This window comes from Athalia rosae, chromosome 1 (assembly GCF_917208135.1).
Source record: "Athalia rosae chromosome 1, iyAthRosa1.1, whole genome shotgun sequence".
NCBI classification, from domain to species: Eukaryota; Metazoa; Arthropoda; class Insecta; order Hymenoptera; family Athaliidae; genus Athalia; species Athalia rosae.
In genome coordinates, this window is record NC_064026.1 from 11,250,557 (window position 1) to 11,268,550 (window position 17,994).

A 17,994-nucleotide genomic window follows, 5' to 3' on the forward strand; every position below is an offset into this window, starting at 1 on the left:
CTACGCCGTTACATCTTACTTAGCGAATATTATAGGTGTAATCTCTTGTGTGATAAAATTAGGAATTCCAATATCCACATTTTGCTCCGAAAGATTTCCACTATTGTTCATATACATGTAGACCATTTCGGGGTCACTCGCGTTTAATATTATTCGATTTATAATCAATTGAGCTGGTATTTTTTCTAATGATATTTTAATGATTCCGTCAACCATACTAGTTCAGAAATTACAGGGTCTAAACGTGATTAGTTGAGTCATTTCCACTGCGTTTATGCTGTTCGGTTGTGGTGTCATATGACAAAGTCCTGTCTTATCTACTCGTTTCCTTTGTTGGTAATAGGAAATTGCAAACATAAGATTACATTTCAAGAGCAGCATTCATGTCAATATGACTGTGCTTCGCATATGTTTGTTCGGTATCATTTCGTGTTTACTCTTTGCTGATAAGTTTTCTGATGCTGTAACATCATATAATCTCACAATATCAACAAATAGAAGTCTGATACGATACCATTGGGATAATGACGAAAATATTACTAGCAACTGGACCAACGAATCGAGTACAACAGGAAACAAAAATGTAACAAGTATTCTTCGAAGAGATGAGATAGATTGTTTCGGATTGGGATCTACTGTTGCATGGGGATTGCACTGGTTTTTGGTCGGGAGTTGCAAAGAATGCAGCTCTTTGGATGTGAGGTTTTACTTAACATCGAGGCAACAACCCCAAAGAGTCGAAGTGTTAGTTGGAAAACAATTTGGTTTGGAATGGACCGACTTTCAAATAGAAAGGAGGACCGTTATCATAGTTCACGGGTTTTTGTCACACAGTAATGAAACCTGGATTAAAAATATGGAAAAGGCTTTCACTTTGTGGGTGAGTAAAGATCATCGAGATAAACGTGTGCATAACTCTTTGATTGACAAACTGGTCTCTGAGATGTTACATAAATCTCGCATAGGGTGACGTGAACGTTATCGTCGTTGATTGGAGTGCTGGAGGGAACTCGTGGAATTACTACAAGGCTGTTGTCCTCACCAAATCTGTTGGCCATAAAATTACGAGGTTTCTTTTTACCTGTTCAAGTTCTTAATTTCAGCTGTAAAATATTGCCAAAATCCACAGGTAATGATAGACTTTTGAATAATTATCACGAATTTTAATTTCTTCAAGGTTCCTAGGTCAGATAGTTAATTCCACCTTGGATAGTGGTAACACAGATTCGAGCAATTGGGGCCCTATCCATCTGGTAGGTCACAGTTTGGGAGCTCATATATGTGGCTTTGTGTCCCACAACTTTAAGCGTGCACAAGATAAGTGGATTATCAAAAGAATAACTGGTTTAGATCCTGCGCAACCATGTTTCAATGCAAACGATTTAACTATGCAATTAGACAAAACAGACGCACCATTTGTCGACGTCATCCACACGAACGGTCGCCTATTATCGCGTTTGGGGCTTGGTTTGCCAGCAGCAATAGGTTTGCATTCTCTAATGTTTGATAATTAGCTTCACAGCATTGACAATGAGATGTACCCCTTGAAATCACTCCTTGATTCTTCCAGGGCATGCCGATTTTTATCCGAATGGGGGCATGAAGCAGCCGGGCTGCTTTATATTGGATACTTCGTTTTTCAGTTACCTACCGATATCAAAATCAAGTGAGACATAACGCAGTCTTAATCGATAATTGCATAAATATCTTATTAACAATACGAAATTCGTTTTCAAGAAATTGAAGAAACTATATGTAGTCACGGTCGTTCCTACATGTATCTCACGGAATCATTGATCAATGCCGCATCGCACAATTGCACCTTTTGGGCACACCATTGGGACATGACCTATAGGGGTGCACTACATGCCCTCCAGTTACCATGCGCTGCAAACAACTGTTCTCAAATGGGGATTACAGCAGAAGAGCATCCACAGCGTGGTACTTTCTACGTTGCAACTGCTGAGCGGTCCCCATTTTGTGGTAATAGTCCAACGACGCTTCAGTCATCATTTTTGTTTGTAGCAGTACAGCTAAAAAAATGCTACCTAATATATGTATGCCATACATTTTTAGTTGGCGATCTCGGGTTCGGAAAAGAAAATCTCATTTACCTCACAGAAGACCTTGCAGGTGAGTTGGATGATTAGATAAGAAGATCTGAGGCTTGAGAGAATTCCCTGGATACGAAATTCGCCAATATACGTAAATAAATGCTTTTATTGACTTATCATTAAACATGCTTGTCTTTTAAATAATAATTATGATATCAATAATGTATTATCACACTATAGTACTATATACAATTAAATTTCGTTTTTGTAATTATTATATACAGTGTACAGTTTTTGGTTGCGTTTGTCTTTTAAATTACATTTATAAACTGCATATAACTAATGAACCGTTAAGATTGTTGAATGAATAATTGTTCACCTTTGATAAATACCAAGTGAGGGCTCTACGATTGTTAATGGATGAGTACAGCATTGCTTATGGTCAAATTATTTCGCTACTAATGTTTTTACAATCAGCAGGTATATTTTGTGGTTGTACGGCGTGAGTTATGACTACGGTCATCATTGTCCGTTCCAAGTCTCTCTCCCTCAACGTGAAAATTGCTATTTTAATTACCGACTATCAGACTTTGCATATATCCGTTTTATCGCTCCTAAATTTGCACCCAATAACTAATGATTTTAAATGAGAATTATAGAATTATGTTATTCGTTGAGCGATTAACTTTCAGTTCCTTCTACGGATGCCATTTTCATCATTATCTTTTACAACCCACAAAAAAAAAATACATCGAAATTAGATCGTGTTAATTTCAATAATTTCACTCAACATAAAAATCTTGATTTTCAAATTGTTCGGTCTCGTCAAAAGTTGTATGTACACCCAAATAATCCTTTGAGCGTTGAATTATACGAGTCAGTTCGAATTCTAATATTTTGTTCGTCTAGCTGAAATGACTCAATGGATGACTTGGACATACGTTGCAGGGAATATACCAGTCCTTCCTCTGCATTCGCCCACCCACCATCCATCCGCCTGCTTCTCATGAATGGTTATTAAGTCTCCAGGAATCAGACTCAATTCGTCGTTCAAATTAGCCGAGTATTGATATATCGCACGGCATTGTTCCGATCTATTATTTTTCGCCGTTATGTTAGTCGTATCAATTTCCTGGTTGTTATTATCCTCAGAGTGATTGCTAAACTCATCAAAATCGCTGAAGTCTTCTTCATCCGGTGGATTTTCCGAGTTCCCATCACCGGCAGTCCTGTCTGCCCAATCGCGATTGTCCGTTTCGCGATCCTTTGTTAAATGATCGTCTAAATCATTTTGGTTCGCTTGTAGCTGCTCCGGTAATTCGTTTTTTACCCAGTTCGGAACCTACAACGTGAAACCGGTTCATTTAGGACTAAAACGTTGTCGAAAACTGTCGATATTTCCTGTTTTTATTCAAGCTTTACCTTGAGAACGCTCTGCTGTAGACCCTGTCTGTCCCTCGAAACTAGAATGTGTTGCGCCAAGGGATGCTTGCCACGTTTTCCACCCTCGATCTCAGACAATGCACCTCCAACTTTGTACCTCGCAGCTTCTAAGTAAGTCAGCATGGAGCGCATCTGAAATGATTGTCTCATTGAAGTTTCAATTTTATTACAAGGTCGCGATTTCTCCATATAAATTACGTATAATCAGGCTACTTTATACCCACGTACGCTATGTTTTGATACAGATATTGTAAGTAAGAGGCAAGGTCGGTGGAAATATATCAACTTTCATTCAACAGAATTTTATCAAGGTTGTTTGCGTAAAAGTGTCGAATAATGATCGATTGAGCAATTAAAATTCATAATGCGGGTAAAAATATGAATCGATTTCTTTAAATCAGATCAGGTAAAAATAATCGTATCGCGCAACAGCCGTAAATACGTACGTGATGTAGTTTCTCCGTGACGTTTTGAGTGCTTTCGTCAGCGGCAAAAGCCGGTGTTTTTATGAATGCCCTGTGCAAGGTTTCTAGTCCTTCTCTTCCTCGTTTTTCCCGATCCAAATCCTGCCTGATTAAATGCAGCACCCTGACCAGTGCCTGCTTTCTTCGTTCCCTATTCATGGCCAAAGTAACGTGTTCCGCGTAAAAATCTGGTAGTAATTGTTCGGCGTTCGTAGATTCATTGTTGTCGATTCTTCGGGTAAGATTCCTGAGGATTTCAATGTCCTGCAGTACAGTGGAGTTATGAACTGGCGTATCTAGACGCTCCGAGCTCTGCGAAATAAAACAAAAAAATCAAAATAACACGATGATCTTTATCTCTTCAATCGTTCAAAGCGAAACGATCCCAACGAAGAAAGACCGTATTATTAATATTCACCTGCTGAAGACGTGGTGACAGCGCGTGTAAATGTGCCAAGTAAACGTTAGCCAAATCTTTCAAAGCGCTCAGTCTCTCTTCTTCGAGTAATTCCATCTGCTTTGCACCTTTTCGTATCGTGCTTTCGTACTCCAGTCTAGCTCTTTCGGCCCTCACGCTTATGGTATAGAATTCCGTGTCAGCTCTCCTCGATGCATCTTCGGACTTTCTTCGTCGGGCTTCTAATTTGTTGGCTTCCTTTTCCGTCATTTGGTGATTGGATTGCAATTTGTTGTTATTCTGTTGACCCTGGCTCATGGATTGTATTCTAGCGAGATCTTGGAGGCGTTCGTTCTCCCTGGCGCAAGAAAAACTTTGCTTTTTGCTCTTCGTAGCGACATTTCTCCACTCTTGTAACGATTTTGCCGATTTATCCACCGAATTTTCTATCACCTTTCTAGCCCGTCCCTGAGCCTCGGCTACTCCCACCTGAACATTCGACATTTTTATACTCTTATACGAGGAGAAATCCTCGTACTTGAACGTACATAGTTTGATCATTATTTTATACACCCAGCGCGTCGCTAGCTTATCAATTCTTACAATTGAATTCCTCTCCCGCTTTCACGGTTTCACCTTCTCAAGCCTCGTACAGGTGTATCATTCCTCGTAATATAATATAATCGCCATTGCTATCTTACCCTCAACGGTTTGGCTAATTGTTCCCCAAGAGCGATGCCCCACACCCTGTGGGCTTCGGCAGCTGCGTCCATTTCCTCCCCGATGCATCTCCAGGCCTCGCTTACGCTCCCCGCACTGTTACCACCTAAATTACATCAGATAGCATAATTACGCCGAATATTTCGCACCACTTGATTTTCTACAACTGTATGAACATACGTATGTCGTCACGTACCTTGTTCCCTGGAGCAAGCTTTGGTCAATTTTCCGCCTAGTTTACTGAGTCCCTTCGCGTAGGTCGCTTCCAGCTCGGCCCTTCGATAAAAATGCGAAAGCCTGATTATTATCACAATTCTTGTGGGTGCAAAATCAGAAATTTTTGGGGCTCGTACCTTTCGTGTAGAATTGCCGCTAGCTCCTTGCAGAAGTCACCGCCCTGTTTCACGTATCTGCGGACATCTTCGAAGCCGCCTTGACCTCCCTGAAGCAAAGACATTCCCTATTATTAGCTCGGCTACGTCAGTTCATCGGTGAATTTGAACAAACCGAACTGTATACGCGATTGTTTCAGGCTTGTACGATTCGGTCCATACAATCCTGAGGGAAAGTGCATCGGTTAGGTACATGTAATTTCGTTACATCCTGTTTGAAAACTTCCGAGAAAATGGAACGCTCGCTGGCTGTTTTCCAATTATTGTAATTCGCCACCGTAAATGTTGAATAATAGAAGCTTTTGCATAAAACAGAACAACAGACACACGTTCCCCATCCCCTTTATTTTGCAAGAAACTGAACGTTAGATTTCCGTTCTCGAACGTAAGCCCGCACTAAATATAATTGTTATAGGTTTCAATTACGACGGCTACGAGACGGCTTCGACGGTGGTACAGATCTAAGATAAAATATTGCCCAGTCATCAAGGATGAAAAAACTTAAACAAGCTACACGTCCACTTCTTGTTTACATCTACGAGCGAGAGTAGTTAAATTGTATATAGGTACATATCTCGATATGTAAAAGTAAAATAATAACGTGCTGCTCTATTTAGAAAAAAGTAGCGTTTAAAAAATAATCCTCCGGTTCTATTACAGTACGCTTGATCAACGAAGAAGCTGGACAGTAACCGCATTTCGTGCCGGGTCAAATGTTTCACTGCCTTTATTACGACCGTTACTCGTTCAGATTTTCTGGCGCCTAGAGAAATTGCAGACCGAGTTTAAGCCCGACCGACCTATCGCGAAATTTATTGAACGTTAACAAAAACAATAAGAAGAAAAAGAGAAAAACCAGAAATTAGAGTGAAAAAAAATCAGCGATAGTTTCTTTAATCGCTGCATCGGAACCGATTAATTGATCACAGTTTCGTAATCGTCTGCTATTCTCGCCAATTAAAAATACTTGCTGATCACCTTTATAATTCCTATATATAACCACCTTATTTAACAACGGCGAACAGCTTCAGGTGTCGCAAAACTCGTGAAAGTGTATTTCATTTCTTTTTACACGCTATACACCAGAAATAATTAAAAGAACAGGCAATGAGCTAACTTTGCGATTTCGATACCGTCACTCCCGGATTTATATCCGATTCGCTCGCCTCATCTATAAAAAATCCACGATTCTTTTCCGGCTCTCCTAGTTTCCGACATAATTGTGTTAAACTGGTGAGTGAATTGATATTTCATTTCACTGCAAAAAACCAGAAAAAAATAATAAAAATCACGATCGTGCTCCGGATGATAAACAGAGCCGTTATAATAAAAAAATTGATTTAGAAACGAAAATGGCTCTTGCCTCCGCAACGGCGGCACGATCCGCCGTTGATCGCAAATTTGAAGAGGACACCCGGTAGGTCATGCTTGAGTAAAATTTTTGACGACCTTACAACGATCCAATGCGATACGGTAGGCCGATCACAGTTCGGATAACGAGTGACAGAAAAATCTAGTTTTATTATCCGGGTTGGAGGCGAAGCCTAGTTTTTTTTTTCTCCTTCTCAATTGCACGGCGATATAAGGAACGTTGAAGATGTTAGCCTATATACCGCACCCGTCATTTTCTCTTTACGTACAAGAGGTTGCGAAAAATAATAATAACGCTAACGGGTTGATTGCGTTTTTTCGATGTACATATATATTCCTTTTTTTCAGATCAAAAATGGAACCTGAAAATTCGTGTGAGGACGGAAGGATAGAAATCGGCGTATCGGCGTATCATCATCATCTTCGCGCTGTAATAAAGAAGAGCCCGATCGTTTGTACTACCTTATAGGTAGCGGGATAAAAATTAGATGGAATAAGAATCACTGGAGAGTAACTACCGTCATTATACTCTCAGCCGTTATGATCTTACAATTACAGTTTACGATTGTATAGTCGCTGGCTTGTAACAAAATTAACTATGCAATGAGTATACTTTCGAAGAAAATACTTTCTGGCGGTTTGCGTATACATAAAATACTCTTATAAAACACAGTCTGCGGTACGGCCGACGATTGTTAGACGTTGAAATTTTTCACGCTAAAAACTTACCACCGAATAACAAATGGAAAAAAGTGTAAAGCAAGAATAAATAAATCTGATAAATAAATTCTTTGTAATTTACTTAATTATTTCGAGGGTATCGTGACAGATAATTCAGTTTATTTTTTAAATTAAGTCGATTGGAAGAAGAAAAAATAGAGAAAAAAAAAAAGGGAAAAAATAAAATCGCTCGCGAGTATCGTGTGATAGAGTATGTGGTCGCGTTTGACCCCGCAGAAACGGCGAATACGATCCTTGAAATGCTTTCTTTTTACATTTTATTTTGCACACGTTCGTGAAATAGAATTTCTCTCGCACACAATTATACAGTACCTATATACTTATAGGCACGGGTTTGACGGTATCAAGTACTATGTTATACACATATAGTTACGTTGAGACGTCGTAGAGACAAGCAACCGTCACGCGAGAAGGTTCAAGGAGAATTATACTCGTAAATCTATTGGAATATAAATTGTATACGTGCTTGTGTCTGCGTGTGAATACAGCCATATTTTCTCTACACCACTTTCCCACACTTTCCATGACAACGCACTAGCTTCGAAACGAGCTGAAACGTACGTGCGAAACGCTCTGTAATTTGATTCTATTTTTTGCTTTTTCTCTTCAAAAAAAATAACCAAAAGTCTTTCAATCGCGTTTGTCGTTATCACGTCAACATTTATCTTCGGATCGATTCACTCCGGAGACACTCAAGGTTTTCCCCTTTTACTCGAATCCAGTGGGAAACGCAATTATACAAGTGGGTATACCGGAATGCGGTTCGTCGATACCTCCTTCGAAGACCGCGACAACGATTATCGCTATTTTTTTTTAATTTTTTTTCTTTATCACGAAATACAATGATTTTTGATTTCGTCCGACTATTTCTTTTACTTTGCGGGAACGCACGGTTACGCGCCTTATTGTCGTTCGATTAATATTTCGCACGACGTTTCGAGGAGCGATTCGAACGACCGTTGATTTTTAAATATTCCGGAGTAGAATTCCTCGACGATCGATTCGCCGATTGAGTAACCGATCGTAGACTGTTCGTCCAACCGATCGACGGTTCGAAACGAGAATATGTAACGTTTGTACTAACGGTTGACTGAACTTTGATAACAATTAAGTTCTACACGGGTCTCTACCCCAGTCCCCACCCGTATGCATGGTTGGAAATATGTATGTAACGATGTATTTATTCGTCAAAGCGAGGCGTTACCTCTTGAGAAAACAACGTTTTTCTTCCTCTTTTTTTTTTTTTCTCTCGCAACGCGACAAACTTGATGTTTGTTCGCAAATGTTAATGAGATAATCAAAGATAACGCGGCACGGCCATCGTGCTCTGGAAATCAAACATATCTATACACGTTCCTCTTACGGACGAATACGCCCCTGCGAACTGATGTTCGGTAATAGCGCTAATTAACGATAACCTGAATGTGTAACTCCATTACCTCATCTATTTCGTGAGTTTGCAGGAGGTGGGTAGACGCCATTAGCCCTCTGATTGACCCCAACATTCTTCTCTTGATTAGGCCAGCGCCTTTCCCAGTAGAATGTTCCTTTGATGTGTCCGATTCGCTGGCTGCATTGTTTTCCTCATTCTCACCGTCCGAACAGAGCTTGTCGAGACTGAACGACACCGGGGTGAACTTGAGCTTTGTCCCGGTCAAAATATTCTCCGAACTCTTGGTCTTCTTGCGGAGGAACGAGTTCTGCAGTAGATTTCCCCGCCCTCTGATCGACGAATTTTCGACCGCGCTCTTCTTCGATTCCGGCGATTTGCCGTGATCGTCTTCCCCCGTTTCCCCCTCATCTTTGGATCGATTTACTCGTGTCGTATCGACCACGGATTCGTCCACGTCGCGCAGGGCCTCCGTATCCGAGGGATGACCTTCTTCCGAGACCGAGGAAAGCCCGAATTCCTCCACCCTGGTGATCGAACCGACGTCGAATTTCCTTTGGCGCGTCAGGTCGTACGATCCGCTCTGACTTCTGAGCCCCTGCACCGTCGCCGTTCCGTTCTCGCTGTTGTCGTCCTGACTCATAGCGCCCACCGCCTGCATCTTCGCGTGCCTCGCGACGACCTCCCCGATTTTCGACTTCTCCTCTTTCAACCAATTTCGCATCTTGCCCCAGGCTTTGCCCAGCCGTTTCCTCTGACGTTTCAATCGTCTTTCTCGGATGCTTTCGCGAGCGTCCGGTGACCCGTCGATGCTCTCGACGTCCGAACACGACCCGGAATTCGAAAGAACACCGTCGCGCATCCCCGAGTTTCGTTCACTTTCGGATTCCACCTGAGGTCGACCGGACGTCGGCGACGGCGAGTTCGGGATCCCGTCGGAGTCCAAGTTCCGCTTTTCCTCGTCTCCGTCTTCCGGCCCTGAATTTTTCCCCCTGACGCCGATGACCCCTTTTACGGATTTCGGGACGTCGTACCATTCGTCTTGGGCGTCCTCCGGCGACTCCTCGTCGTCGACGGGATGGCCTCTTATCGTCGCTGTGCAACTTTCGATTTTTATCTCCCGCCGGCCCACCGGCGCCCTGCTCTTCGGAAAATCGTACAGCTCGTCCCGAGCGATCACTATGTCCACTTTCAATGTCTCTTCGGGGTCGTCGACCTCCTCCGGGGGAGGACCGGCGCTCGATCGCGTTACGACGAGGTCCGCCTTGCCGGGTTTCGCTTCTCCGGCGCCCAAAAAGCTGAAACTTATGCGCGGCATACCGTCCTCGTCGACCTTCAAGGAACTCGTGGCCGTCAGTTCGATGCTCGAACTGTGCCGTCTCCTTTCCCCGGCCGATTTTTCATCCCCGGATCCGACGTTGGCCGCAACGTCCGTTTCCAGTTCGGATTTCAACGGTTCCGCGCAAACTTTACTCAAGCTGTTCAGAGCTGCTTCAACGTTATTCTGATAAAGGACCTCCTCGACAACCCCGGTGTCCGATTCGTCGTCCGCGTCCCCCGATTTCTCCGCATTTTTCACCACCGCCTCCATACCGACCGCGTCGAAGTCGCGGTTGTGAACTATCACAGGAGTCGGCGAGTCGTACCAGGTGGTTCGTTTGTCGTCACCTTCCGTCAACGATGCGGATCTGCAAGATCTCGAGGATCTCATTGACGTCCAAACTTGTCGAACTTCGTTCATAATTCCTGTCGACTGACCTTTTTTTCGGCGCGCTTTTTATTTATCCTTCCACTTCCTCTGTATCCGCCTCTATCTTGTTAGCTGCACTCCGTGTTGGCTTTTTTTTTTTTTCATCAACTCGGATTACGCGGTTGCAAGTTGTGTCATCGGTGACGTAATCGCAGCGGTTTGACACGGGGAGGAAGGAACTGACGTCCGCGGTATCCTCATCGTATGGAATGCCAACGTTGTTGTTGTATCTCGTACAACAATAATTGTCGCCGTTTCGCTCTTACCTGCTAAGTTAACGAGCGAAAATGAGGATGCCCGTAGCCGATATAGTATATCGATCAGCGCGGGTGATCGAGTCGCTGCTCCTCTATCTAGCAAAAATCATCCGCCGAGAAGGTAAACGGTTCGATACGACCTGTGCGACAAATTCCGTGCATGATTCGATGAGACGTACGACGTTCGTATAACCCGATGATCAAAGTATACGAGCAGCGGCTAGATATTATTTCCCCCAAAGACACGACGATCTAGCCAACTATAACGAGACCGATGCGACACGCGATACGGCAAGGTTTATACTACAGAATTGAAATCCAATATCACGTATACAACACTCTTCGTAACCGATGAATTTGAAACGTAGATGAAACTCGCAATAACATTTATGCCTACGAACGATCCCTTGATGGCCGGTGTTTTTGTTATACCCGAACAATACACAGATCTGTGCGCTTCGATTTCTGTCCGTTGTGTAAATCGTCCTTTTAGATTTTTTTAAAAAATGTTCAAACGATCGACACCGATGAAGGGTTTCAATTTATTTCACCTTTCTTTTCAATTTTCTACACCATCTCTGACTGGATTCGTTTCGGTTCCTTAGAAGCGAGCGGTGTGTGATTAATATCGTGATTATTACATTGGAAAATTTATTCTGTTTTTCATCGGAGTTTCTGACGTCACACGATGTAGAATATCATAGAAGACCTGCCCGCGAGGTTCTAGTGCATGTATACAGCTCCGTAACCGCGTCTATTCCTATACATGTATACGTTTCGACGAACAACCTTGATCTCGGTTGTAAAGGCAATTATACTTATTTTTTTTTTTTCTCTCTCTTTTTTTTTTTTTCGTTCTCTTCGGTGATACAATTTCGCGACCGGTATCCAGTGTTAGCGAACGCGTGGAAGTGAGAAAAATAGCGTAAAATTACAATGAAAGTATAAAATGGAATAATTTAAGAAAAGGCCGAGCTACGCCGAAAATTTCTATGCGCGACCGCCGCTGCAGCTTTTTTATTATAAACTCGCGGCAGAGCGACTGAAACATCGAGCAAAATTTTCATTTAACACCTCCATAGACGTACGTACATTACAATAATCTCTATTCTCGGGTGTTCGCGCGTGTACGTGTACAGGTTTATATATACGTGCTTAAAACACCAGCCGTGGGACCTCGAAATTACACAACTGAGCAAACACTATTATAATAGCTTGTAATTCACCGCGCGTTGTGTTATCTGTGCTGAACTAACGCTCGGGAGGGCGATATTAACGACGTAAATTTGTGTCATTCCAATTAAAAATTCACTCGATATTGTCCGAACGCCCGTGCGATTGATACGTAACATTTTTCACCATCGTAAATCGTTTTTGTAAACTATATCGCGTTTACGGGTGGACGTATCGAAGTGTTTATTCGCGGCGCACGTTCGTCACGTTCGATTTACACCGCACGCCCTGCAGAACTAGGTAAACCTGGTTGTCGAGCGTTGCAGATCGTCTTCCTTCACGATTACGTCGATTACGCACGACTACGCTGTACGACGTAAATGCGCTGCTCCCCGGCGTGTCTTCGATGTTTGTTCTATTAGTTGCGCACGTTTTCACATGTTTTATTACACCCGAGCGATGTCTTACGCGCGCTATCGTTTGACAAAAGCGTTGGATTTCCAGATAGAACTACTCCGAAAAATTTTCACGATTTCGTTCAATTGCGACGATTCGTTGGACCGCGTTTTTGTCACCCTCTTCTACCGCACATTTTTTCCCCTATTTCACCAGCCGATTCGAAGTACGCGCACGTACCGTACCGTACGTCATATGCAAATAACGTGTGCAACGCGACCGATCGGGCTACACGTACTGATCCTCTCCATGCTGCAGCCGAGAGCGATAAACGCCGTTGCACCGCTGCACTCGTGATCTCTTGTGAACCGCATGTGCGGCTCACGCGATCAAACGATTGGACGCGCTTCACGATCGCCCCGCTCACCAAAATTCACGTTTAACCATACACGATATACGTGGGTACGGTCGACACTTCATTAAATCTGGATCGCTAGAGTCCGCGCGACTTTCTTTCGCTTTTTAATTCCGTTTCGCTTTTTGGCGGGGCTTCGGTCCTCCCCCTCCGCCGCGTTATCCCGAGGGATCGGTACGGTCAACTGACGCGAAAAACCCGACTGTTTCGGGAATAACCGTTTCGTAAGTTAATGGTCGTTGCAGTGAAATTTCTCTAATTTTGGACGAGCGGTGGGTTCGCTCGGTCGCGATATACGCGACGCTCTAGGCGGGAGGGATTTTCCTCGGACCTTCTGTTCTTCGGTGATTATATTTAGCCCTCTCTGCGCTTATACACTGTCGCACGCGCGCGTACAGTCGTGCAACGCGCACGTGCTATCGCTGCGCAGCCTCGATTGCATAAGGGTGATATTTTGCGCGTCTCGAAACTCCGAAATCCATCGAAAATCGTCGCGAGGGAGAAAATTGAGGACGAAATATTAATTTCGCTCGTCGATTCCCACCTCCGGGACCTTCGTCATCCTCTTCGTTCGAAGGCAGCGCAGATGCGGCCGACGACGGCCAATGACCGCTCCGATCTCGGAGACGACCAGATGAAGAATTGTAAATAGCTACGGATATACGACATTCCGTTCTCCTTGGTTTCGGTTTGACAAAAAGAATGAGACCGGGAGCACATAGCCGCGGTGTCGTCTAATTCCGGGACACGACGACGACGACGACGACGACGAAGAGGATCTCCGGGAGGGAAGATGCAAATTCCGAAACACCCGAAGAACATTCCGTTGCAACGCGCACCGGAGACGTGCGATATTATTTCGATGCCGTCTCAACGACAGCGTTAAACCGAATTTAAAACTTGGCGATTTTATGCTCTCTCTCTCCTTCCTCCTCTAACGTTGCAAATTTCTTCAGGTACAGGTATTATTTTTTCCTCTCCTTTCGTTCGCTAATAAGAATTAGAACTCCCAAAAGTGGTCCAACTCCGGGACCGGTTCACGAATCTATCTATACGTCGTGCCCGATGTATCGTGTACATTATCACACTTTCCAAATTCGAAGATCGATTCGCACGTGGGAAGAATTAGCGGCTTGAATCGGACCCGACGAGTCGCGGTGGTTTAGAAACGGAAAGTCTCATCTGCAGGTGGTAAAATAAAACAGAAGGTAAAAAAAAATAAATAAATAAATAAAATAAAAAATCCATTAGTTCTGCGGCGAGCAGTTATACCGGCCATCGGAGCCGTTAATATTTTCGGTCGATTAATTCCTCGCGTATATGTGAAAAATTTTTTTTAGAGATGAAATAAATTACAATCAATTATATTATTCACTTCACGTGTTTTGCCTCCGGTTTATCGCGGTCGTCCCTATTGCGTAGAAAAATGAAAGAAAATATAATAACAATATTAGTATTAATTCGGCATTCGGATACTGAAAAACTCGCGTCGAGTCTCTTCTCATGCGCACGTTACACGCAATTAGACGAGTATAGTATCGTTCGGAACATGTGTTATCTCGTGTACTTTATTATATGTTTTTGGAACACGTATATATATTCCGCTTGAGATTATATTCTCGTGTGTGCTGGAAACGTGGTACAGCAAAAAATTGATATATGTACGTACAGTGTACAACGCACGCATATGAAATGCAGTGTGCTTCATAAATCGAAAATTATAATTCCCATGGAAATTGGAGAGAAATTTTCTCTGTACGCGTGTGCGTTCGATACGTATTGTTGGATAACGCGGTGTCGCGAAAAAAAAAAAGAAAAAGGGACGAGTTTTAAAAACTGGGCGGCTTGCTCTCACATTTTAAAACGTGACGGGTGTATAATTGGGTCAACGAGACGACGATCCGTCATTATATACGCACCATGACGTCGTGCCACCATCTTATGACCGGACGGGGTTCGCGTTTTCAACACCTTTCCCGGTATATATAACTATACGAGAAGAAGAAAAACCCCGAACGGCGGAATCGTTGAAGCGAAAATTCGATGCATCCGAATCATTGGCGAGAAAATAAAATCCATCCGCAACGCGTTCGTCATCGAAATTTCAAAGACTTCAATTTCAATCGCTATAGCTGATAAAGTTTAATCGGAAGATCAGGCGAATTGCAACTGTAAATTTTCATTTTCTTCAATAACTCCAGAAGAACTCGGTGCGTTTTCCTATTTCGGAAAAATCGTACGGATAAAAAACGATCGGTCGATTCAACTGTGAGAAAAAGCTATGGGATTACGGTATTATCCGTGTTCCAGATGCGTTTTCGGTATGGAATACAATGATCGAATGAATTTAGGATATTGTTGTTCGTACGTACGTACGTACTGGTTTATTAAAATAGCGGTATATCGGAGGACGTGACGGACGCAAGGACAGACCGGAAATGACGATGGGGAGCCGGAACCGGGCTTTCTTTCACAATCACTGGCCCCCATCCCATAAGTTGCCGGCGTATCGCGTCCGTGTCCATGAGCTGCACGTAGATCCCGTACATTATCCCACACAACGCCGGTGCACACGTGTCCCTATGAAATGTATAAAATTATGGTGCATCGCGGTAGCGGCTTTAACGCACGCATAATGGCGGCGGCGCTCCATCGCGTTTGACGCGACACAGTTTCGTTACCTTTTCGGTTCTTCTATTCGCCCGATGCATGAGCACGCCTCATTTTATGCACCATAATTCATGAATACATTATAACCGCACATATTCGTGCCATTCTCGTCGTTATACGCCGTACATACGAGTGCGTGGAATCGGGGATATATAACCGCTGTTGTACTCGATGATTTTAAACATGATAATGCAGCAACGTTTACCGCACAATTAGGTACATAGCGAGGTATTATACATACCTACTTACATCTGTACGGATACACTAAGAATACGGTGAAGAATTTTTACCATTTTTATTACGGAATTAAAAACTCTTTCGCTTTGCCGTGGTCGTAAAAAGTTCGAACTAACGGCGGAACCGCGCCCCGCGCATAGTCTTTACGTAGTTTTATTTTTTTAACGTTCCACTTTTGTGTACCTGTGCGCAGGAAATTGAATAAGAAAAAAAGAAATTATTATCGACTGAAAGACGAAGTTCGTAATAGGGACGGACGATTAGATACCGATTTCATATTGTCCCGTTCGATCCGTAATCGTGTTTCGTGCAAATATTTGTTGAGTGAATTTTTATTTGATTTTTTTTTCAACCGATATTCTTGAGTATTTGAGTTTCAAAAAAAATATCGATAACATGTTATTTATTTGGTGAAATCAGTTCCAATACCGCAGATTCTATATCGAGATTATTATATTTATTTTTGTATTTATAGTGTACGTTGAAAATGTTGACTAACTTCTACGCCGTGTATACATAGTTCATTTCCGTTTCTCTGTAATGCATCGTATAATCACGCGGTTTAACCAATCTCTCCGTTTGATGGGATAAGATGATTCATTATTTGAGGTTTTTTTCTATACCTGAATAAGGAAAAGAAAATATATATATGTATAATATAAAAGACGATTGCGATGCGGTATCGTGGGTGATCGAAATTAAATTCGCTACTCAGTCATGCAATTGACGAACGGCGAAATTATGTGCGCATATTTTTATTTTTTTTTTTCCACCAATTTTATAACCAATCGTCGATATCGCCCACGTGAAAAATAAAAATTTTTACGCAACAATATTATAATGTCTTGCGAATCGGGAGAAATATATAGATATGAATTGAGCTACGTGTTAAAAATGAAAAGTAATATTTTAACGATCGAGATTTTTTGAATAAATTATGCATCAATTGACACGTGTTGAGTGTATATTCACGCATACGAAAATAATCCATACAGTCGTTGATCGAACTGCAGCATGGGAGAGAAATTACTTCGGTTTATGTAATTTTCCAGAGACAGTCGATGGCAGCTGATGCAGGTACGTATATAACTATAGTTGTAATAAAATTACTGCGTAAATTCAAAGGAGATATTCGTACAGACGCGTTTATATTTTCTCTACAGGTATTCGGTACTCCGTGCGTGGAAATACACGTTCGTCTCGTTTTGTGCCGATCGTCTCCGTACGTCGTATGTACGTACGCTGACTATTTGCGTGGGATGCAGTGGTCCAGCGTAATAAGATGCAAACCTCTGACATAAGACTTTCACCCCTGAGGGCCCTTTGATTATCAGCCTAGACTAGCGACGCGTTACGTAGGTAATTCTTATAATCTCTTATCCAATCCGTAATTATGTAAGTACTGTATAAAGTATAATATACAGGTATAGAGAAAGAGAGAAGTGGAAGCCGGTTGAACTTTGCGTTTAAAAGCAGGCTGCTGCGGTCTAAGTACTGTTAAAATAGACTCGTGGGAATGAATGCGTTACGGGGGCATACCTTAGATACGAATGTGCAAATACTTTGATGGAAATGTGCAGGGGGTAATCGTTTACCGAAGCGCAGTAAACCACGAAGAAAATCGTTTCACACTTCGTCAATAAATTCAAATCGAATCCAGTCCGATCCAATCGCGATACCGATGCGCGCTGCGGGCGTTCATTTATCTGTATACCTCTAATCGAATGGCATTAATCTGATGAAATAGGACTAACCTGATTCTCATTGGTATTCCGTTTTGCTCGAAGTTTTCTCAATTTTTTTTTCAACAACATCCCAAAAGATTTTTCAATCTCCATAAATTCTGCGTATTAGGGAAATATTTTTATCGCTGCACCGCGCGCGATTGATCCAAGTACGTACGTACGCGTACGTCAAATACATAAAATATAATTACAAACGGAGTTCGAAACTCCACTCGAATCGCGCAGCTTCGTATCAAAACACAAGATTAGGTAACTGATAAAAACATATTGCCCCTCGATAATGGCATCATTTCGCAATTGGTTGAATATTTTCATGAATACCACGTGGCTAGAATTTAATCTTTCGCTAAAGATATTGTATACGAAAACCAGCTATACA

General features: G+C 42.5%; 2 protein-coding genes across 3 annotated transcripts; one reads left to right on the forward strand and one right to left on the reverse strand.

The window, feature by feature from the left end:
- Positions 1-153: 153 nt before the first annotated feature.
- On the forward strand, positions 154-2,331 carry LOC105687088 (pancreatic triacylglycerol lipase-like). Its single transcript, XM_012402452.3, has 6 exons — positions 154-880; positions 966-1,069; positions 1,178-1,485; positions 1,571-1,666; positions 1,738-1,983; positions 2,077-2,331. Exons 1-6 carry the CDS (start codon positions 392-394, stop codon positions 2,148-2,150), a joined length of 1,317 nt encoding a protein of 438 aa, XP_012257875.2. The 5' UTR covers positions 154-391; the 3' UTR covers positions 2,151-2,331.
- LOC105687086 lies at positions 2,203-13,897 on the reverse strand. 2 transcript variants are annotated; one of them, XM_012402450.3, is made up of 9 exons: positions 10,731-13,893; positions 9,022-10,660; positions 5,432-5,520; positions 5,275-5,354; positions 5,060-5,184; positions 4,380-4,847; positions 3,944-4,273; positions 3,477-3,629; positions 2,203-3,396 (listed from the first exon to the last, which is right to left on the reverse strand). In XM_012402450.3, exons 2-9 carry the CDS (start codon positions 10,561-10,563, stop codon positions 2,974-2,976), a joined length of 3,210 nt encoding a protein of 1,069 aa, XP_012257873.2. In that variant the 5' UTR covers positions 10,564-10,660; positions 10,731-13,893; the 3' UTR covers positions 2,203-2,973. The 2 variants fall into 2 exon arrangements, with proteins under 2 accessions (XP_012257873.2, XP_012257872.2); XM_012402449.3 differs by having other exon boundaries at positions 9,022-13,897.
- Positions 13,898-17,994: the final 4,097 nt, after the last annotated feature.